The 24,632-nt window shown below is 44.8% G+C and overlaps 1 protein-coding gene across 3 annotated transcripts in view; it reads right to left on the reverse strand.

Moving 5' to 3' along the window:
* Window positions 1-24,632, reverse strand: part of gpc5c (glypican 5c) — an 88,181-nt gene that overhangs the window by 46,560 nt on the left and 16,989 nt on the right. For 2 of the 3 annotated variants that reach the window (XM_079285429.1, XM_079285431.1), the window contains exons 3-6: window positions 19,372-20,075; window positions 5,727-5,890; window positions 4,476-4,532; window positions 3,701-3,823 (exon numbers count right to left, since the gene is read on the reverse strand). In XM_079285429.1, coding sequence (XP_079141555.1) covers window positions 3,701-3,823; window positions 4,476-4,532; window positions 5,727-5,890; window positions 19,372-20,075 — 1,048 coding nt within the window. The remainder of the gene's footprint in view (window positions 1-3,700; window positions 3,824-4,475; window positions 4,533-5,726; window positions 5,891-19,371; window positions 20,076-24,632) is intronic. The other variant, XM_079285430.1, reaches the window with a different exon arrangement.

Raw genomic sequence — 24,632 nt, forward strand, 5'->3', positions numbered from 1 at the left:
CCGGACAAGTGGCCGTGGATGCCATCTAAATCTATAGCTGGCACACCCAGCAGTATCATAATGCACGAGTAGCAGAACCTTCCATGAGCGCCGGCCAAACAGTCAACGACACATTTAAGTCCATGCCAGCTACTTTATTATGTTCATTTTTTGATCTAATAAAATAGTTTTCATCCGTTGCGTTTCGCTTTGCGCGTATATTTTTCCATTCACTAGCCTCACCTTCAAAACATGCAAGCGTGATGATGGAGAAACGATCTGTCTGTATCAGTACCGCCGCCACATGCTCTATAGATGTGTGTGTGTGAGAGGTTGTGTCCTGTCGAGTAGCATGCGGAGAATCGTCGTCTTCAGTTTTTGACGATACTTAATTACAAAAGTTATAATCATTCAGGAATCGGCATGGTTTTAAATATGAATAACTATTTAAAAACGCTGTCGGCTAAAAAGGCAAAAGAAGGCTAATTATCCTTTACAAAAATTCATTACAAAATTGAACACTTACAGCAGGTGCGAATACTCTATATTTGAAGACTGTCCGGATTTGCAATGTTACCCTCGATTTACCATCCATGCCCAATTGTTCTGGGTTTGGCTATGTCTGGGAGGAATTTAACAAGAACTTGTTGTCTAATTAAACCCTCATTGAGGTTACCTCCTCATGTGTTTGGACTAATAAAGTCCTTACGATGCCATAACTGTGGCTACACAGCCTGCAGCAAGTGTGTGTCGAAAAAGAAAACAGCGATGGTAATTACAGTGGAATGATAACAGTGTAGCAATGAATTCCCTACGTTTGTGATGAGACCATTACAATAGCTGTCCAATAACCGCCTCATCTAAATAAAGAATGCGCTCATTTTGGTTGATCTTATCTTTCCAGGAAAACATGGTGCAAAGTATTCACACATGTGACGCTGTAAATGTTCAGAGATGTTTGAACGCATGCCAACACGCATTTTTTCCGTCGCAAGTACAACTGTTTGCCCCTCGCTCGCCCCTCTGTTAATCCCCCAATGCCTTTCATGTGCTTTGAAGTATTACAACACACAAGTGTGTGTGTGCGTGTGTGTGTGTGTGTTCTCACATGTGGATGTGTGCATCCTTGCCTGAGCGCTGTATGATTGTGTCTAAACGAATAAGCTCTCCAGCTGTTGAATAGCATATGGATCCTGTGTGGATTGATATGCGAGTGTGTTTTGCCTTTGTGTGTCTATGTGGTCGTGTGTGTGGGGAAAACCCACAGAGCCCTCAGAGGCGTTGTGTGCCCACCACACAGGAAGTCAGACTATGACGCGTGCTGACGCCAGAGCAGCTTAGCATGTTCCCGACGATACTATTGGTGTCTTCTTCACACGCTTTGCTCTCATCTCTCCTCATATTTTCTCACCATCCACCCTTCTCTCATCTGCTGTGCTGCTCTCGTGCAACTTTTCCCAGGCACGGTGCGGTCAGTGGCAGTAGCAGCGGCGGCGATGTCCAAGTCTTTCCCATGCAGCCTCATAGGAGGGTCTTTGTTCCCCCTCCAGGCTTTGGGGGTCCCCACGGCAGGGCTGTGCCCCACTCTGCTGACTCCACAATGGGTCTTTATGCTGCCAAGGCCCTCCACCCCCACATCACTCTATCATGCTTCCCTCATCAGGGGCACAGGGGGCACCACGGCACCAAAGCGCCTTCCCTTTTCATGCCCTGTCCGGTCCCTCTCTCTCTCTCGCTCTCTCTCTCTCTCTCCAATATGTGCCAGCATAATCAGATACAGTGGAAGAGGTTTGCTGAACAGCCACAAGCCAATCCGAGCAGTTTATGAGTGGTGCCAAATGTCTCAGTCGGGTAGTCTTTTCTCATTCAGCCCAAGAACACTTGACACCACAAGCAAAGGCCTGGCTCTCACCAAGGGAGTGTGTGATAACACACCGTTACAATCCATTAGCACTGTCGACAAAGTGGCACACACTCACTTACACGCAAACAGGGTGCAGAAATAAAGAACTGCTTTTTGAATACCGACAAAGAAGGCGTAATCTTGACAAGATTGGCGAATTCTTGTGTTCTAGGGCGCTGACTAGTTGCCTCGCCCTCCGTTTACTAGCCCACATGCTCCTGATCATGGACCGAGCACACACACACCTTGGCTGCCTACTGTACTTTGTATGCTGACACAATGTGACAGGCCCTGATGAATGCGTGGTCTGCTCAACATGTCTCAGCCACTGGCAGATCCTCTGCAGTGATGAAGGGTAGGAGAGTACACCGAGCCAGGACGTGAAGAGAAGAGAAGAACATTTTGAAAGCTAACTGCTTCTGAGCTAATTAAAGCCTAACTTATTCATGGACATCGCTTTTGCCTACCACTGAGTTTAATCAAAGGGTCTTTTTTCGGAATCAGAGACATCTGTTCATGTGCCTAATGTTTTCCTATGTACTCATGTAAAGCATAATGTATGGCTAAATCAAGCAAAACGGACACGGGCAAAAGGATCTGACAGACTCTCAGGGCGGATGGCGGGGAAAAGTCATCCACGGACCTCCGTTTTTCCTCTCAAAGGGCCAATGCCGGCAGTGCCAGGAGCTGAGGGTGCCATGGTAACGGGAGCCACTTTAGGGCCACCGCAGGAGAAGGAGAGCATAATCTTGTCATAATTGTGGACCGAGCTTCTGGAGGGTTTAAGAAACGGATCCAGCAGGGGGAATCAGTTACAGAGTCGCATTGGCACAGTCATCTGCATCAATTCTCTGTTCTTCTCATGCGGACTGAGAAAGCACATAACCATAACCACACACACACACACACACACACACACACAGACACGCGCACACACACAGACAGACAGACAGAGACAGAGAGTAAGTACTGCAGTCTCTGAGAGATGCACCCAAAACCATAAGCAAGAAAAAAGTTCTAGGGCCACACCTATAAATCAGCACAAAATAAAAAAAACCTCATGAATATAAGAAAGAGAATGGAGTGGGAAAAAGAGAGAAAGGCACAGATAGCAGCTCATCAACATAATACACAGGAGAGTGTAGCAACTATTTGTTCTGCCTGCATTCACTCAATGTGGAGATGGATTTAATCGCTTCCTTATTTCCCAATTGATTAACAACAGCCAGCCACACTGGCTCACAGCCTGACATTATCTAACACAAGCAAACAAATATGCAGAGGGTTAGTTACTTTTTTTTTCTGAAATCTGAATGTATTAATGACTTGTACTTTTCCAAGCAAGGTATTAAGAGTAAATAAATATCGGGGGGGATCTGACCTGTTTGAAAGGATGCATACCAGTCAGCATCTACTCATTTAGAGAAAATGAAAGTTCGCAAGTGCTGCCAAAAGAAATGTTTTTATGCAACAACTGGCCATGGCAAAGTAACAAGATACAAAAAGTTGCCTCATCCCAAAGAACAAAGTGCTGTCACAGCAGCGCAAGTCAAAATACCAAAATCAATCTTTGCTGGCCTTTTTAAATATGAAAAGAAAATCGATTTCGGACGTACAAGTCAATAAAGAGCCAGCTGAAGGGAATGAGATTGAAAATCGGACAATTTTAGCTAAAAAGTGCAAAGTAAGTAAAAGCAAGTTACATCAGTAATGTGATTGCCCGGGAGAGAATGATCTTTGTGTGTCAAGAATTTACTTTCCACAATCTCAAGTTCGCAGTGGACGGAGGGGTTAAAGGACTGAACGCATTTCTCTCACCTCTCCACCACGTCGTCTCCGCTCCAGCACGTGGAGTCGTCCACTACGTTCTCCCCTTCGCACAGCATCTCCGGCAGAGCGGCAAAGAATGACTTGTAGCGCTGCAGGTACATCAAGAACTCCCTGAGGAAGAAAAAAAAGACACATGGGGGAAAGGACACAGAGCGATTTTAAAACAGGCCACAAGGCAGATTAGAAATGTACTGAGAAATAGATAGAAATATAATATGTTGAGAAATGTGCTGCGTGATTGTGGCTGTGAATTTGGTGTGGTTGCTGGACACGCTACTCGGTACTTTGGTACCATACCACCAACCGTATCCGCATTCCAAATACACGTGACGATATTGATGGCGGCAGAAAAACGAGCGGCTTTAAATGTGACCGCTTCCCTGAGTCAGCACATTTTTCTCAATTACGCCGTGCCGTGAAGTGCTTGCTTCATCAGATCTGCCGACACATGTTGTCGATATAAACGCTGTCATCGCCGGCAAAACAATGACATAACATTTTGATCGGCCACACATTGATGCCACCCATGAGACAGAGCAAAAACCGCGGGGGGGTCATGGGAGGTCATGTGCTGAGTCAGGAGACCGTGTTCGAGAACCACAGGCGACATGAGCGTGGATCGGTTTATGTGAGACGTGAAAAATGTGTCGGTCGCCCAAACGACAATCAATGATGATGAAATGTGACGGGTATGTATGCAAGTCCCAATATGGGAGAGTGTGTGAGAGAGGGAGAGTAATACGTCCCCTGGGTTCATGCTTACCTAGAGAGTGTTCTCAGACTATGTTTATTGTTCTTGGAGGGTTTCAGGGGGAACGAGCTGGGAATGATGGGAGTTGGAGTCCAGGGGAGATTGTTGCAAGCAAGGAGGATGCGGGGATGTGAAAGGTGGGGCGTGAGAGAAGGACAAAAAGAAACAAAAGGATGACAAGACAAGACACATGGGGAGGAGGGAGAAAAAGATAGTCAGTCGACCCTGGAAGAGAGTTATTAATCATGCACATGCAGAGACTAGCCACACCGCACATGAATCAATAACCCTTTCTCCTCACACCACACCAACAATGAAACAGATATTTGTAATGTATATGTTAAATCAATAAACAAACACCCAAGCAAACATCTGCACATGTGCATACACAGTTACATATTCAAAAGGAACGCTGCAGAAAGTTCTGCTGAGCTCCTACATTCACATTTTCCCCCATTAAAGCGAAACATAAATGTTGCTTTACTGTGTCACGTTTCATATTTTTCAGCGGCACACTGTTCTCCCTTTACTACGGTGGGTGCTGCCGCGTCTCTGAAGTGGCCAGCGCTCACATGTGCTCTGGTCAGGGCTGGCAGCAGGCGGGGAGCTGGATTGTGTTGCCATGAATGGTGGTGGCAGTGCCAGGCCAGACCTGTCAGCTGAGGCTGGCATCAGCGCAGTGATTCATGGTTTTGGGACAAGGTCAGGCAGGCAACGCTGCGAGTGTGTGTGTGTGTGTTTTCGTCTGTGATGCTATTTAAGCTCAGGCCCGGCTGGTGTGCGGAGTTGGTGGTATGGCCGTCTGGGTAAACAGGAAATTGTTGGTCCGTCGCGATTAATCTCCCCCCACACCTCGCCCTCTCCTGGCACATCAGTGCCAGCTGCTGTGGGCAAAGGATAGCTGCCTCAGAGGCCAGGTGGAGGGCATGGACTTTAGTGCCAGGCCCCACATTTACATACTATGTGTGCGTGGGTGTGTGTTGGGCCCAACTAACCATGTGAAGAATAGAGAAGTGATGGCAGCTGTGAAGAAACAATGGCCAACCCCCTCAGGCTATGTCATACAAACCTGACCAGTGTTCATTTCATTTACATTTACTTTTCATCCAGCTGACCATTCAGCAGTCAAACTCATTTAACGAGCAAAATAAAATCTGCAGCCGAAAAACAATTTGCATTTTGGCATTCTGATTTACAACAGGCGACATCAAACTTTGGAAAGTGACTGAATCAATCCTAATTCAGTTCAATGCTTTGTCTTACCTCCTCAAGTGGGCCAGCTGCCCCAGCCACTGCTCTGGTAGAGGTTGGGACGGGGCGGCAGATGGAGGAAGAGAGGAGGAGGTCACGGTCGAGGTCGTGACCTCTGGGCTGGTAGGTTGCATGCTTGTAGACTCCCTGGTAGACAGGCCACACACCTTGTCCACCTGTGGGGAGGATAGAGCAAACAGACACACACCTGTTGAGCTCAGGAAAACATATAACAGCAGGGGTGGAGCTGCAGGGGGACCTCCATAAAACCACCAATTGACACCTGCGCAGTTGAAAGCATATAAAACCAAAACAAGTTATTCAAAGTAACCACATTTTTTTGTTTGTTTCTTTCCACAGTGATGATGCCATCAATTTGGAATGAGGAATGACTACACTGCAGTTGAATGATTGTGGGTTGAAGAGAGGCGAAAAGAATTATGGGGCAGAGAAGTTGGACAACATGGGAAAATGGTGGGTGTGAAGTGAGGGGATGTGATGAAAGAAAATGCCGCGATGAGTGAGTTATTGCCGTGGAGGGCTGACAGTGAATGTAAAACATTCCACTACCTCATGGAGGTGAGCGCACGTGCGCACGGTCGGCAACGACGGCGAGTGTCTCCAGCGGCTATTAAAGCCAGCAGCGGTGACAGCGGGGTCACGGGAATGAAGGGGGCGTGTGCTTGAAAACCCGAGACGTAAAATCGATGACATCTCATTGGCTTAAAAGCTTATATACGCCGCTTTAGTCTCGAGGGATGAGTCATTGTACCGCGTAAGGACGTCCAACAGGACTAAGTGATATTTAGCAGCACCACTTATCCATCACTGATTCAGGAAAGGAATCCTTACAGTAAGACGTGGCGAGAATTAGGAGTGATTTTTTCATAATGTATGGCCAAGAACAGATGGATGACCACATTTTCAAGTATTTTGTATAGGTACACAGAACAGAGTGCATACAGCAAGTGACAATCAACAAAAAATGAGAAATTGGTCGGGCTACATACAGTCTGTACAAAACCTATTAAGCAATAGAGTGGTCGACTCAGGATGCTAATCCTGCTGATCCGCTCTGGACATCCCCTACTAGCTAACACCTCAAAGCAATTATGTAAACTTACCTCACACAGCAATGCGAGTGTGAAGGGCAGACCGTGGGGGGGGGGGGGCAAAAACAATGGAGTGCACAAACAGATAGATAAAGTTAATTTGGGCAGGAACTGGCAAGCATCTGTGTTTAAATGGTTGTCTGTCCACATGCTGGGAAGAGTTTGGATAAGCAAGTCTGGAAGCAGCTGAAATATGTGTTGGCGCTCACAAAATGTGTCTTGCCAGCCTGCTAAAAATACACTTTCCCTCCGGGGGTGAGGCAGGTCAGCTATCTTGTGTGCCTTATAAATGGGAGTTTAAATGGAGGTTTTCACATAGCAGGCAGCTATTCCCGGGGCAGTGGAATTGTCCAACGGCTCAGGAGGCGCTTCCATAACTAGCAACATAACCAAGCCACCTGAACATGTTTTATCTTCGTTGCACCGTTTGCGCTTCACTCTTCACTCTGGCCTTTCTCCCCTTTCTTTTTCTGACCACATTCTCAGTCTTAAATTCTCTCTGAATGCAGACGTTGGGCACGGGGAAGGGTTGTTTTATTGCATTAACCTTAACTCCCTCCAGACCAATAAAACATGCTCACATGTGGTAGAGCGGCCCACAGTCACACATGGACATAGCCACACACACACACACACACACACACACACACACACACACACACACACAGGCAATAATGCCACACACACATTACATTGTGATGGCGAGAAAAGACAGAACATAGCAACTGTTTTAGCCATGGAGCCCTCTCAACATGCTATTTGCATGTGCTGCATGTACCGTCTGCACAACATGACGTAATCAGACATTCATTCGAGCAATTATACATTTCAAACCTGTGAAATGGGTTGTTTATTGAAATGAGGTTTGCCAAATTAAGAGCGTCTGAGCAAGGGTAACAGCAAACAAGGATATTCTAACATTTACAGTTCAGTGTGTGTGTTGTTGATTAGGCCACGGCTTTCAACATTGCTCAATCCAGCATTATTAACACGAGCAAGTATGCGAGTGTTTGTGGCAACAAAACAAAGTGAGTAAAAAGTCTGATAATTCCAAGAAGCAGCGAAGCTATAAATGTCAAAGCTGATTCATTTTACAATGTAAGCATGCACCATTAAGTACTCAGCCAATATGGCAGACTGAATTGAACCATAGGCCTCTACATTTATTGAGCAAAATACATTTCTGTGACATAAATTCCAGAGATTCAAAACAGATATTTGAGACAACATACAGTCCCATGACATCATTTCCAGACCACAGCGTTTGGGAGGTCTACAGTGCTGTGAGTCTGTTTGTATGAACGTGGTGAAGCTGGCAGGCTGTGCAAGGAGCAGGAGAGATGGGCAGTGAAGTGAAATGTGTGAATGTTGTGTAAAAGAGCTTTGAGTAGTCGGAAAACTGTAAGGCGCTATAGAAGTACAAGTCCTTTTACCATTACTAGTTAGTAATAATAGTTGTTGTTTTTTTTGTCAGAGGAAAGGAAATAGTGTTGAGGAAATAATGTGTTTATATATAACATTATTATATATTTTTATAATATTCTTCTTTTCATTGATTTGGGCCATGTGCTAAATGAACTTCAACAAATCTAAACATATCATAACATACCCAAGCATTGTACAGAACAAGTATGATGATCAAGTATCATCAAAAGTCTATTGTTATGTACAGTAAGATACAAATAGTTTAAAAGAGCAGGAACGTACTTCCTGGCTGTACATAAACTTTTAATTACATGGTATGAGGCTTAAGTCGATTGGTTCAATTCAGGACATGAGACACATCCAAAAAAGCTCAGAGCTTCAGGTTATCATTTCTCTGCAGCAGTGAAAAATGGAGGATTAAGACGGGATCTGATCCCATCATTGTGAACTTTTCAAAGAGGCAGACTGAACTTTTAAATCCAGTGCCATTACTCACCTGCCTTTGTGTGACTCTTTGCTATTCTCCAAAGACAAAAAATGTAAACATCCGTGTCAAATATGAACATCAAGAAGAGGTCACCCACAGTTCTGTTTGTATTACCCCGATATTTCTTAAAAACCAAACCACAGAGCTACTTTTGGAGAGACCGGAAAGGATTGAACCAAGGCCAACATTTCAAACCAAAACAAACACTGACGCAAAACATTCTTATGCCTAACTAAGCATACAACAGCGTAAACAGAACACAAAGTCACCGTAGGGAAAATAAACAGCATCCTCGTTATGGATCCTCTGGAGGAATGGAGACGTGCTCTTAGGTTGGATCTTGTCACCACATGCTCCTCAGGGCCAATCAGACAACAGGTTGAACAATAACATGGGCTAGAACCTCTTCCACAAATTGATTATCTCCTGACCTGATGATGGCGTGAGAATGAAAATCCCATTCGGGCACAGTATGAGTACTTGGTTTTGCATGTGTGTGTGTGTGTGTGTGTGTGTTTGTGGGGGGGGGGGGGGAGCACCTGTTTGTCCTTGTTATACCTTCACAATTTCAGCTATTTTGCAGCGCATTCCTCATATGATTGCCTGAGGACAGAGTCTGATGGAAGGGGGGGGGGGCATATTTTTTTGGGATGCGTGTAGTCCTCATGGAAGGACTTCAGGGAAATATAAGGCATGTATTCTATGTGTATTTGAGCTCGCCAATGAAATTAGATTGCTACTGCTAGGCCCAGGACGGATCACTGTTTTTACAGCTATGTCTTCTACTGGTTTGCATACTAGTAGAATAGACATTATTCCACTCAAACCAAATCATTTATTTTGACCATAAATGTGTGTAGCAGGGTCTATTCCAACGTGTCCAGCTCCAAAGTGCCGCGTGTATCTGCGCCTTGTGCACATATCATCGGCTCAGAGCTAGCCAAGCCCAGGGCCATCCCTCCTCTAGGGGAGTATTGGTTTACAGATAGCAGCGGTGGTCTTGTCTTCCCAGTTTATTTATCAAGGGATTACCCAGTAAAGCTGAGGGAACTTTCTCAGCCCCCCCCAGTTACCTCAGGCACATTGCATTGTGGGATGAAAAGGGCTTGTTTGGTGAGTGAAGAACCCCTCTCTTCCACTTTTACACTGTGTGTGTGCTAAATATGAAGACACACATACAATCTGCTCGCCTAATGCTACGCACTGTTTAACTCTTGGAACAGAAGCACATCTGTCAGCTCGGCCAAACGACTAAATGTTCTTTCTAGAGATCAGAAATTCATAACGTTCAAGGTACGGAAAAGTCACACACTGAGATTGTGTTGTATAACAGTTCCTGACTGTAGCTAAATCAACATCCACTTGTCAACCTATCTTTAGGGATTGTTTTCATGTATCACAGTTATGACTCATGAGGGTGAATGGCCTACACTGCCCAGAGAAATGCAGACCACTGGTTTGTGCCATTAGTTGTATTTTTGGAAATGAATCCCAAGAATTTGCTTCAAGATCATTGCTTGCACTGTCTCAGTGCTGCACATGTGTGTTCATGTATGGTTCAAGTGTACAGTTTATCAGCAAAAAGATCATACTTGCAAATCGTCTCAGTTTTCATTCATATCCTTGGGAATAGCTCTCGGGACTGCTGCTCACATCCGTTATCCAAACCACAGTCCCTGTCATCTCAAGACATCTCATAACCATGAAAAATTCCCTAACCAGTAACAATTAGGGAATACAATGAAGTGCACAGTATAACATACTGGAATCAAAAGTGTCAACAGTGCCCTGCTTCTATATTTGGGTTTAGATACATGATGCACTGACAGAGTCAGAGAAGAGACATCACATAACACAAGTGCCTGTTCAGTACCAAGCTGGACCACCTTTAGAGTAGGAATCTTATTCAACATGAATGTCACTGGTTTCCATGAGTTATGTAAAGTAACCAACCACCAGGCTGACAAAAGAAAGCGATGGAATGAAAGAGCAGAAAAGAGAGCAAACACAATTAGCTTTATTGGTATTTACTGCATTGCGGTTCCCAACTAAAGGAGAAAAAAATGCGGAAGAAAAAATGCAATGAGTCGCCAAGTAGCGACATGAGTAGCGGTTGACATTCTGGTGGGCTCTCTAGTCCACCGCACAGGAAGATGCTTGATACTTTGGCAACATAAGTTGTTTACGGTGTTTTCTCCAAAGAAAACCAAAGGCATCAATTATGTTTCAAATGACTGGACTTTTTTGCCGTCGGGTATCTCGATGATCCAGTTTTTACAAGTAACAATTTCCGTTTTACTAATTGCGACACATGAACACGCAGTAGAAAGGGAGGGCCTGCTACTCGCCAGGAGAAGGCTTTCCGTTTCTATTTGCATAAAGTGCATTTTTGCATAAAGTGCAAGAGAAATCCTCTACAACCTTAGATGTACTGTTACACAGGCAGTCTCCCATGTTTATATGTATAGCAAGGCTTCAGCTAGATAAAAACACGTTGCCCCTTTATTTAAGTATTAAGGTGACTACCAGAATTTTGCAGGACTCGCAGTGTTGTGGTGGAGGCCTTGAGGTTAAGGAAGCAAGCTTGTGCCTGGAAAGTTGCCAGTCCAAACCCTGGACCATCTGGGAAAAGCTGGGTGGGTTAAGGGAATAAGGAAGTCTCTCTCTCCTCCCTCAGCAACACTATCAGGCTGTGTTTTATGTTCAACCACACAAAGAGACAGATGTAGGCTTCAAGGTGTTGAGTTTAATCAGACCATAATGGCCTCAAACAGCGGTCAGCACTAGGACAGTATAATTCAAAAGTTTCATCTTTAATATAGACAGCAAGGTAACTGTACAGTCTACTTGGATATAATAACATGCCTGGGTTCCCAAAGATCTAAAGTGGTTTCGGGTGGCGGCTCTGTGGAATTCTGATTCTCCACAATGAGAGGGTTTCACTGTAAACGATGGAGATTTCGCTGTGTGTAGAGCTGGTTATTGACATAGATTTCAATACATAAATTAAAAGATGAGTTTCTTATACATAGCTACATACATTCCATTCATTCATGACGTATGATTAGACCTGTTGATGACAGTAGGTCTTGAGTGAAGGCGAGAAAGCAGCCGTCGCATATGTGTGACTCAAGGCTGATACAAAGACGTGGGTGACCAGGTCTTTGTATTCATGCACATTCAAGTTAGAGAGCAATGTTTCAGGTGATGAACGCGTTAATCAGCCCCACATCCTCTCTTTAGACGAGAAACGTCTTAGCTCTTACATACAGAATCAAATATATCTATTGCAGCCTGACGTTACATTGTTTAATGGAACTGCTCATCAATAACTCACTTGTGATTGAGTAAATGTATTTTTTATTATACTAGACTAAAAGTGGAAGAAAAGTATCGTCAGAAATTCTTCTGTCAAGCACTGAGATTATACAATCATGATGCACAAGGTAACAGATGCCCCAAGTATCAGATATGAATGACTAAAACCACGAACTGTTGACTAATAATGGTAAGCTGTGAACACTTCAAATAATTGAACTAATCCATCCATTAATTACCCATAACCGCTTATCCTCTTCAGGGTCGAGGGGCAATTGAACGAATGATATCCTTAATTATTTTCACATATACTGTACTTCAGTTCTTTTGGTTAAGAAAGATTAAAGCTGGTCACTATCACGGACAGATGTGCGGTCATACGTATGAGCTGGAAAAAACAAACAAATTCCTCATCAACTAAGTATTTACTGAATACAAAATAATAAATAAATAATATCCTGAAGATAATAATGTGTTGTAGCTTTAAATCAAACACTAAAACGGTCTGAATAGACTATAAAAACATTCAGCATACAAAACGCCCCCCCGAGCCGCTCGTATAAGCGAATAGTGACAGTCTTCCACTTGGCCTTGAGCGAGAGAGTGCCGCTGATTTACAACATTACTCTTCCCCCCCTTGGCTTCTTTTCTCTCTCTCTCTCTCTCCTCACCAATTGTTCTTTGCCGTCTATTTAAGGTCTCCCTTTATTCTTCCTAAATCACTTTGCCTCCATCTTTCTCGGCAGTGCTTCACTCTGCAGCCTCTGTCAATCACTCCCCTCCCCATCTGTTTCTCACCCTCTTATCCGAATGATGTCAGTGCTAATTAAAGAGAGACTCAGTCACTCGTATATCACGGGGAAACGTCCTTGAGATTCCAATTGGGGGGGGGAAGAGAACATTGAATTTCACACTCCACATTGGGGCTTGTTTACCCTGATTAAATCGCTCGCAGATGATCTAAAAAATGAGAGGCCCCTTATAAATACGGGTGTCGCTTTGGAGTTTGTTTACGACGTTCGTCCATCCTCGTAAACAAATTCCCGAGAATTACAGACGCAAAATGTGGCGACATGTCTCGGGAGGATTCAAGTGGTGTTGCACCGCAGAGATGGAGGGGAAAAAAAGACGAGAGACAGAGGAAGTTCAAGTGAGTTCATCTCGTCTGTGTCTACGTTATGTTGGGTCAAGACGCGCTCGTGCGAAGAAAAGGAGCCGGCGGACAGAAACTTTGAGAGTCCACGTGTCCTTTTGAAGGCTTCCAGTGAACCCGCAACTATACCACGAAAATCATAACACAGATTCGGGTTAACGTCACAGCAGCACCTGCCTGATGTTAGAACGCCAGCTAGCTCCCGTCTGAAGGTGCTGAAACAGAAGGCCATGTGTGCATCCAAGCATCAAGTGAGGATGTTGGGAATATGAGGACGCACATGGGATGGCAGGGGCTATTTAAAACATTAAAGGAGGGCTCACAGAAGAGGAAAAATACCATGTGGTCAGGGGGTGCTGACGCAATGGTGGTATGAACACCACATTTAATCTAGATGAACCATTAACTAGAAACAAATGGTCAAAAAGAATCGGATCAAACAATCCCAGAGATGTTTTTTTTTTTCCTGAACGAGTTGTGTGATCGTGAAACTCCTTAAAGTGGACAGAAGCAATATTACATACTGAGGTGTCCTGATTTACAAGACAACAGACAAAGAGGCACAAACTCCTCGTCATGTCACGGCACGTTCTCCGTCACAATTTAAATTCACTGCTCAAATCAGATTCAGGTCTGATTAACATATTTGTACTCTTGTCAGCCCTATTTTCTTTTCCTTGTCGTCTCTCTACCTCCCGTGTGAAACAGCCAATCTGAGAAGCAGACGGCATGCTCTGAAGGAAAGCCCCACATGGTTTAGTCTCCCCCTCTCTGTGAACATGTCATCACCTTATAATCAACTGCACATCTGAGAAATTACATCATTTCTATAATTATACGATTCCACCAATCCCCAGTCATGGCTTACAGAGGGGAAATAATATACCAAGGACCACTGCTTCATGGTCACATCCAAATGCATTGGCCCAGCAATCAATCGGCATGGCGATTGCTGACTTTTACATCTTGGCTTTTTTCAGAAATGCAGGATTTCGCTCGTGGTGTTGAGGGCTGCAGCGTATTATCAGCAGCAAGGCAAACGCTAAAAGAGGGAAGAGGAGCTGGAAAAGAGGCACATGAGTGGCTGAGGAGAAGAGAGGCTGCACCCCCCCCCATCATTAGCTAATGGAATGCTGAGTCAGTCAGTCAGCTTGAGGGTTGGACACCGTACCAAAGGCGCACCCAACTCAGAAACATGGGCTGAAGCGTACAGATTGGGCCATGAGCGCATTTTGCGTCAGCTCCATTCTGCTAACGGCCTCAAATATTACAGATACAGAAAGCACACCGCGTGTGAAGGCTTGAGGCTGCGCAGCGAATCCTTTTAGATCAGGTGACCTCCAGAGGTGGGCTCAGCAGCTGACGTCAGAATGTATCTCAAGTACAAAATGTAAAACGTGAATTCAATTACACATCACATTGCATGTCAACACAATGATACAATACGCAATTGATCGACGTTAAAACTGCAGGAATGCAATGTCCCTGAACCTTTCACAACGATAACTGGTAAGACGTCAGCAGCATTCAGCTATGCTATCGCCTACAAGTACCGGTAGTTTTGTCAGTAATTCTGACAAATATCTGGTTACTCTATTTCCTCTGGTCTTCCCCACTTAAATCATCTGGGGAGAACTCATTTAAACAGATTAGTAAAGATTAAAACAAATCTTGATCTATCTGTAAGGGCATGTAATGTCTTTAACTTAGCTCTTTATTAATGCTTGTAATCTTGATGTCGAATAGATTTAAGTACAGCTGTTAAGTGGTCATATATTTTATGCATACAGTTATGAATACCTCAATTTCCTTCCCCTTTATATTTATTTATTTACAGTTTCTGGAAAACATATTGGTAAACTGTGTATTACATTGCCCACACTGGCCTGACACAGTGTTAACGGTACGGCAGAAATATCTGGTGGTGCACATTGTTCACTGTACATTATCATATTGCATCATATAAAACACAAGGTTGCAGAGGTGGGATTGGGAAAGCAAAAATAAAAAGTTTGTTTTCACACCAACGATATTCCATCTTATTGTGGGATGGAGCAGAAGAATGTAAGCCCCTGCAGTCTGTTGAGGTGCCGCCGTGGTGAATGGAAAGCTTCCAGTCATGCCACTGGCCCTTGTTTCCATTATCTACAGGCCCAGGCTGCTATTACCATTCCTCCATACGACTGTAATGAGAAGCTGGGGTAAAACCAGCAAGCGGATAAGGTAGACCTGCATATAAACTGCTCTAATCTGGACCACGGCGACTATTTTCTCATGAGCAGACTATGAAGCTCTCAGAGTGAATGAACGAGTGAGGGCGTGACGGTGTGAGTGAACGCATGCTTCTGTGTGTAGGCGATTTAAAGTCTACTCATCTTTGGCAAGCAGAAGACATAAAGTTCCCCTCTAGGTCATATGAGCCATATCATTTTTTATGGCCGTGTCAATAAGCAGCAGCCTGCGGCCTCTCCGGCACGGTTGAGGGAGAAACTCGAATGTGAATTCAACAGGGCAGCATTCAGAGGGAGAAAGCCCCTCACTTAACATCGGGGGCTACCATTGGCACAGGGGCCCAATAAGAGCGGCCACTTTTACAGGATATTTTTCGCTTAATTGTGTCTACTCAACATAATTCAGCCCCCCCCCCCCCCCGCCCAATATCCATAACCAAAACCACTTCCCTCCGCCCCACGATCGCGCGCCATCTCAATAAGAGCAGGAATGTGTTCAAACAGAATCTATCCTCTTGCTGCCCCACATGACTATCAATGGCTGCCTTTCACGCTTACGCGCGCCGCTGGTATTGTCACAGGGTGGGCCGCACATCCAGGCTCCTTGCAGGACTTCTAAAAACCTGATACCTGCACACGGTGTGGTGGTAAGTGTGTGTATATGTACAGTATATATATATGTGTTATGACCCGGGTCCTACCCTATGACGTACTGCAGCATATAGTGCAGACTCTGTAGTCTGCAGTGCTCTAAGTGAGAGAGAGAGAGAGAGAGAGAGAGAGAGAGAGAGAGAGAGAGAGAGAGAGAGAGAGAGCGCAACCACAAAATGGTTTGGGATAATATCCCAGTGTAAAACCACACAGTCACAATAATTCCTTTAATAACAACTCTATATAATATTCGGACTCGGCATAAAAGTTACAAAAGAGTTACTTCTTTGTTCTCGACTTCACACATAGAGTGCAAGTACTAACAGTAGGTCAAGCAAGGTATTTGCACTTTGTTTGTGCACTTTGTTTTTGCTCTGCAGTAAGATAGTAGGGATAATATGTATGAAAATAACAAAAAAAGGTGTTTCAAATTGAGAATTCATCTGGGAGAGGGGTTGGTATATATGGAGGTGTAAGGGTGAAGGCGGCTACGCTGACACAGTAGTTGTGCACTGGAGACTTTACGGCTTTCCTTGACAGGCCACCGCGGCTTTATAAAAACAGACTGCGATTTTAAAAGGGCCATAGGTTCCAGGTAATACATGCCAATAGAACTTGTGTGTTATTCTGTGTGTGGCTACGTGTGTGTGTCTGAGCGCCTAAAGTGAATGAGTAAACGTGCGTGCTCATGTTTGCCCTCTAGCCTGCGTGAAGCGTCGAGAGCGCAGCAAACGGGAGCCACCAGTGTCCGACTGGGGGCCACCTCCTTTTCCTGCAACAATTCTCTTGACCCTTCTTTTTTTTTCCAGCTGGCTGGATCTAGTTTGTATGGCCTAGCTGGAATCCTTTCAATTCCATCCCATTTGTCCCCGCGCCGGGCTCCCTGCTCCAGGCTTGCCTGTCACCCCATGAATACCAAGCAGGCACACACACACACACACACACATGCGTACATACACACATGAAACACAAGCTGCGTCTCTCTCTCTCTCTCTGCATAGCTGTATGAGGTCAGTCTTTAAGCCTGGCAACCAACCCTCCTCTGTCTGCACATGCATGTCTGTGTGTGTACAGTAAGTGTCTACGCATTTGGATGTGTGTGTGTGTGTGTGTGTTTAATGGGACCACACCAGTGCTTTGCATGTTGAAGGCCATGAACTACAAATTACTTACATTTTGATGTTCCTGCCAACCACTTTCCGAATTGCATGTCTAAATATATTTTCCCACCTTCCAGGCAGGCATTTCTTTCGGTTAAGTACAGTAATGTGATTACTTTTCTTTCAGTAATGAGTAATGTAAGGGAACTTGAAATTCTGTAATTGCATTACAGTTAGTAATACCAGGGGCTAGGGGTCTGCTTGTTTGCTTGCCAGAAGTTGGATGGAGGGATGATATTCATTTTGTCTGGACCAGTGTGTAGGTTTTCGGGGGATCTATTAGCAGAAAAGGAACATAATATTCAGAAATGTGTTGACCTGAGTGTATAACCACCTGAAACTAAGAACGATGTCCTCTTCATGTAGCTCGCCATATTGCACCGCCATGTTTCTACAGTAGCCCAGATCGGACAAACCAAACACTTGCTCTGGAGAGGGTCATTTGCATTATTTGTGACTTGAAGGCCACCGTAGTTCTGCGAAACGCTCAGGGGTAATCACTCGACTAATTGACGAGTTCATTGGAAGACTGCACTGTCTATTAAGTCAAACTAAAAAGCCAAGTCAAAGTTGAATCAACTAACAGCTTGCACATTATGGCTTCTATGGTGTTGTCTTACCGTTTAATTCCGTTTCTGGAAACAGATTCAGTGTAGACTTGTCAACAAGTGGTCCCATTAAAGATTAGGGAACAACTGCACCGTAAATAGGCCTTACCCTATCAACATTTAAAGTATTGGTCTTCATTTTTCCTGATCCCATATTCAACACAGTTCATCACAGAGTTCAACAGAGTAGCTCAAGGTGTTGAAAGGATATATAAAAAATATCTGTAACCCGTCATGGAGAGAGGTGGGGACGAGGATAATCGAGACACAGACTGGGAGAATAAAATAAATAAATAACACAGATCTTTCCCACAACTCGCCAAAGTCAAGTCCAGCCACCTACTCAGAACTGCAAGGGGGCCCACTAAAGGTAGTGGAACTATGATGTCCAGAACTCTCCAGCTCGTGCCCAGGGGGGGAGAGACATGTGTAAGTGCTCTTATAGATTCCACTGTATGTGCATGCACTGTATCCACAACCATGCCTAAACGTTAAGGGAGAGGGGGAGATGCAATGGGGACTGAATGCAAGTGATACATTTGTTATGGTCCTCTTGATGATGCACATAAATCTCTGCTAATCACCTTCTGCTCCTCGGTGTATGACTCACGTTACCGTACACCCACATGCACGACCCCACCTTCCATAGAGGAAGAAGGGCATTGCTGAAAATGTGAAGATAGAGAACACGGTGTACTGTATTCACAGGAAAAGCTGATTTCAGAGGGTCTCTCAAATAAAGCAAATGACATGCAAACAGAACTAGTACTCGGCCTACTATATATTACCTGTATGCAGGGATAAGTGTGAGACGAGGACACTGTCACAAAGATTTAATATTGACTTTTACAGCCATCTCTAAACGGATTTTTTGTTTATTCAGTGTAGTTTAAAGGCTTGCTGTGAACAAGAATATGAATCGAAGATACGTTGCTGAACAAAGCAGAATATGAACTCTCGATTTCACTGCACTGTTCAGTTTTAGGAAATGTCTGGCAGTCATCCATGGAACCCTCTGTGTTGTGAACATCTAGCTCAAAATCATATATAGCATGAGGCACATGGTAATACTCACAGCATGCAAGTGCACCCGGTCCCCATTTTAACCACTACTTTTATTATTTTCATCATAGTCAATGAGGAATTCATAATATCCGCCCACAGTCAGATCCTAAACAACAACGGTGACTTTTAGCTGCCGTGCCATTTTGCCAAAATTAGTCCTTCTCCAGCCTTTCTTTATTAAAGGCGGCTGAACTTTTTTTTTGTATAAATATTATTTTTCTCTGAATAGTTTAAAACACTGTGCAAACATTAATGCTGTGTGCAGGATTCTTTGTTGCACTGGTGAAAAAAACTAGTTCATAACCCACAAGCAGCCCGCGAAACCTTTCCAATCAATACATTGAATATTGCCAAAGTATATGTATAAAGCAAAGAAGTTAAACAAAAAAGGTTTGGAGGCATTTTTGCACGTGCCATCGAAAGCTGCTGATGTAGTGCGTGACTTACTGTGGCCGTAATGAGTGGACCATGGAGCTGTGCGTAGAGCAGGGCCTCGTTAACGTGCCCCCTGACCCCGAGCAGGGCAAGTTCCAGACTGTGGTGCCCGGCCATGGCGTGGGTTAGCTGCTCCAACAGGCTGGTGTACCGCCTCCAAGGCTGATCCAGCTCGGACACGCTGGCCAGGCAGCCTCGCATCACGTTCAGACAGTAGCCCACACAGGGCTTGATGAGCGTCAAACCTCTGCAGTGGGAGCAGTACACCATCTTCACCAGGCCCTTCACGCACTCTTTGCTCATGCCGACGTGTTCGGTGGCGTTCATCACTTCCAGACCCTCCTCCAGGGCCAGGCCCAGTTGTCTCCCGGCTCCCAGTGCCCCGGCCAGCTCCTGGGCCATGACGGCTGGATGAGGCCCGAAGGGGTTGACGTCCTGCCTGATCATGCGGAGACAGTCGTCCATTTCGCTGCCCATCGTCATGCTGCTTTCTAGCCCGGGATTGATGAGCCGCGTGTAGACGAGCGGGAAGAGGTCGTTGAAAAAGTGGTGGATTGAGGCCTCGACGGAGACGTTGGCCCCGCGGAGGTAGAGGGAGAGGGAGGAGAAGAGCTGGTTGACGTTGGGGAGGGCCTGGCGGGACACGGAGGAGTAGGTTCCCTCCAACAGAGAACTCAGGTGGCCCTGAGAGAAGGATAGAAGGTACTGGAACATGTCTGCAAGGAGAGCAAAAGAGAAACACAGAGATAAGATGTAGAAAAGACCTGGGCAGATGACATTTTATGTCAGAGGAATATTGAAAATCATTGACGACGTGAAATGCATGGGGAAGGCATCCGAAATGCAAACGCGTATCCAAACCCCTATGTTTCCCTATAATGCTGTTGGATATGATTGTGCATGAAGTCATCACCCCAATAAGTTTGTCTTAAGAAGACAGTCCCTGTCTGTCTACCGAGAGAGACAAAGACAGAGAGAAAGACAGAGTAAAATTAGAAATCATGAGAAAGACACACTGGATGGAATAAAATAAAAAATGTATCCACACAACAAATAGCTTAGAATGATTTGTATTGCTGTGTAACGTTTCAAGGACCAGGCTTTGTATTTTATATTGATATGCTACCAGCATACATGCCTGTAAGTGCACTGTGGGTGTTTAGGATGGTGCTACACAGCAATTACACAGCAATAAACATTCTTCTTACGGGATCTACTTGGTGCACGGATGTATCTGTTTTGAACCCTGCTATGAGTCGCAGGCAACTGCAATCAGTTTTCTCTGCTAAATTGTAAACACTGTAAATTCCAGATTTTACAGCAATGTTTGACATGCCACCAGCCCACCGCACACACACACACACACACACACACACACACACACACACACACACACCAGTTGAGTCATCCAGTTCTTATGTCATTTCCCGGAGAGCAAATGAAGTTGGAAAGCAATCAGTGATGTCAGTGCAGAGGCAGAGATTAGTGCCAATGAAGTGCCACTTCTTGCTAAGCAAGGTACTGTAACAGAGCGGAGAGACAGAACGACAGAGGGTAGAGCAAGGGCGGGGAGGGAAATAAATGAAATTTGGAAAAACTGTTTGACTCTCTTCCCTTGCCATTTTCTCTCCCATTTTTAGTCTACTAGAAAATGATGTAACTATTACTTTGATCAGAAATGATCCCATAGAAACAGAAAAATGGGCGATCTTGATTGTTACAAAGGGGCAACATCCCAGTTTGAAAAGTAAAGCCAATGCCGAACAGCCTGAAACTGTATTTTTTCTACTGGCCTTTGAGAAAATGACCGAACTTCTCACTCAATTTATTACCCTCAGTTAACATTTCAAACATGAGTTGATGCTCTCAATCACTATTTCAAGCACTGTATATAAGAAGTGGACGTAGTCACCGTGACGTCACCCATTAGCTTCTGGACGGCCGTTTTAAAGCCTCCTGTTCAGCATTTTGGCCGTCGCCGTCATGTTTTTTGGCCATTGCCGTGTTGTTTTTTTGAAGTGACACGGGAGGGTGGAGCTAAGTACAACCCAACGCTGAAGAGAAAATACATTTTAAAGTGACCAAAATGTTACGCCTAACCTTCATGATAATTGAAACACATTGTGAAAGGGGTTGAACGGGGTCGAAAACACGGACGTAAAAGTAAAAAAATGCCTTGTTTAGTGTTAGTGTGTGCGCGCGTGTGTATGTGTGTGCGTTTGTATGTATGTATGTGTGTGTGTCCTCTGTCCTGGACACAACACTCTCCTCTGGGGTGTGATGTCAGCTTAAAAGCATGACAGGACATGAAGGAGCAGTAGCAACTGTACAGAAATTGAGACAGGAGAGTGAGGGCGCCAATGCCACCCCACCCCCCCAACATACACACACATCCATGAAATTAAAAAACCAAGGATAAGCCCACAGTGTGTCACAATTCTGCATGTGCTGACTGCCAACCAAATTTAGTCAATCATGTAGTTTTTTAAAAATACGCTTGCTTGACGTTAACACTAACATATTCATTCATAAAAGGACCTTTCGCGTAGTGAATCTATTTCAGCACAGTGATCGTTACCAAATGAGTGTGTGTGTGTGTGTGTGTGTGTGTGTGTGTGTGTGTGTGCCTGTGTGTGCGTGCAGCCCCTCCCAGCACACAGACAGAAGGATAACAACAGTCATGTCCTCCTCAACAGCTGCACTAATATGACCGCTGTCTGTGACACACGGGGACTCCCCACCGGCCAGCAAAAGGCACAACTCGTGTGCGATGCAGCAGAAAGCTCCATCACCGTGATCAGAGCTGCTCCCGCTCACATAGCATTCAAAGTTGCGGCCCATTCGCTGGGCTTTGGAGAGCGTGGCCGCGTGTGACGGAAATAAGGCCGACAGACACGGCAAGTAATGGTCTGTTCGGGATTATTACTGCAAAGTGAAGGGCGACAAGCTGCAGTCTGACTAGCAGTCAGAAGGAGTCACTAGAGGCAGGCCATGGAGAGCATGACAAACAGAAGAAAATAAAATTGCATTTGATTTGTCGAGAAGTGATAGTTTCAGTTCCACCTCGGTGTCTCCTCAGCCTGTGGGGCCCCAGAGTGGGTACCGGTGTGAGGTCTGAGGCCTGCTCGCCTGCCAGTCAGACATTTACACCACAAGATGTACCCACAGGCTAAGGTTACACGGCATTGCATAATGTTATTATAAAAATGATCATGCTCAGAAATACCACGGTTTAATCTTACTCTCTGTGAGATGTGGTGGTGGTGGGGGGGGGGGGGGGGAGTTTTCTCAAGGAGGCAAATAAAAAGAAATTCAAAAGTTCTGTCTTATACTTCTCCAGAGCACCATGACTGGATGCACATATTTCAAAGGGTTTCTGACGGGATCATTAAATCTTTAAGACATTCCGTACTTGTTAAAAAATTGTATTTTTATTTGCCAAGAGAGTGACACAGAGCGAGAACACGAATGAGGAAAGAAAAAAAAGAAAAGGCGGGGGGGGGGGGGGGAGAGAGTGGGAGTCCGCCAGGAAAAATGGAATAAAAAGAAGCGACCGAAGAACCTTTGAACGAGGAAAAACAACTACTGTACAAGTGGACTCCACCTTGTGAACATGCTCGGACATCTGGATTCATTTGGCCTCTGGGTCCGGAGAACTTCCTTGTCTCTCCATGGCTGTAACTTCAAACACGTCTTCCTCTGAAAATACTGAATGTAGGACAAGAGTCCACCTTTCGTCCTCTCCACACTTCCTCTGACAAACAAAAAAACTGGATCCCCTGTTTCATTCATTATTTTTTTAGACATCAGTTATTTTCTTCTCCATCAAGTTCTCTCCCACACTCAAACGTATCCGGTTTCTCATTGTGTGATGAATCCAGAACAGTCGCTGTGTTTTTTTTTCTGCACTTTCCAACAGGGTGATAACAAAAAAACAAGAAACCAGCAGCTTTTTGATTCCTTAACTACCATCGCATGATAGTCAAATGAGTTTGATTGTTTCCGGCTGACCACAGTGTCTGAATCCACATTCGACCGCACTCCATTCAGACACGCAGTCGTGGGTGGCTAGCATTACCATCTCACATACACTCCCATCGGTAAGCCTCTTGGGAAATGAGGTCCTGGTGGACTGAGGCTATGTTGCATGAAGCAATTAACTTTAATTTCCAAGTAAGTCCTAAAAACGATGAAATTCAAAACACATAATTGTCAAGCTACGGGACTAAATGAACAGGCCGGCGCTGTGGGGCTGATGTGACACGCTCTCTGCATTTCTCTCTCTGCATTTCTCTGCATATCCGTTTGATACAAGATATCAAACGGATAAAAAAGCAACAGTGTCAAAGCAGACGAGGCCTTTGCATGAGTATGAATTACGACTTTGGGATGGGGTGTTATACCATATCTTTCCACCAATGCTATGCCAAAGCCAAGTCTCTGAGATCACCGGGTTTAATCATAAGAACTTATTTCCACTTTACATTCTGCATGGCAACCCAGTGTTTTACTGGCACAATTAGTCACCATGGTGACGCTTCCACAATAACGGAGTCAAAATAGGCACGGCGGCATGCTCTGTGATTTAAGTCCCAGCTCGAGTGTTTTTCGCCATTGCTACCCAGCGGCCCCCTGGTTTCTCGGGCCACTCTCACACTGAGAGAGATGCATGTGTGTGTGTGTGTGTGCTTAACTGAGAGAACCAGAGCACGGTATTTAAGGCCAAGGCAACAATGTGGCACGTCATCATCAGATCAACATGGCAAGTGTGTCTACAAGAGATTGTACTGTATGATTAGTAGTAGTCGTAGTTCTACAGCAGTGAGAGTGGTACTTGTTGCGGTAGAAAGTTATTTGAACATATTTAAAGATTATTTAAACATATAATATTTAATGCCCGTATAACTAACACTTAAAAATGTCAGACTTTTGGGCCTCTTTGTGGTGGTGGTATCAAAAAAGACACACTGGCCTTGTCTTATTCTCTGTTTCTATGTTCTAAGTGAGACCGCACCTTTTAACAAGTGCAAGTAAGAGTACATGTACAGTATGTCGTGCATGCATGTCGGCCTGTGGAGGTGGGCGTGCATATGTGAGTGCTGGAAGATGCGGTAATATTGTGATAATGAGGTAGCAGACACTGTTCTCACACCACGAGGCCGTGGGCCCTTCCTATCTTGGCAATCAGTCCTTATACTGGACCTCATCAGGCTTCTTCTCAGGCGAAGCATTTTAATCCTGCCACAGGCTTGGGTTTCAGACAGGTCACCACA

This window comes from Melanostigma gelatinosum (genome assembly GCF_949748355.1).
Source record: "Melanostigma gelatinosum genome assembly, chromosome: 15".
Taxonomy (NCBI): Eukaryota; Metazoa; Chordata; class Actinopteri; order Perciformes; family Zoarcidae; genus Melanostigma; species Melanostigma gelatinosum.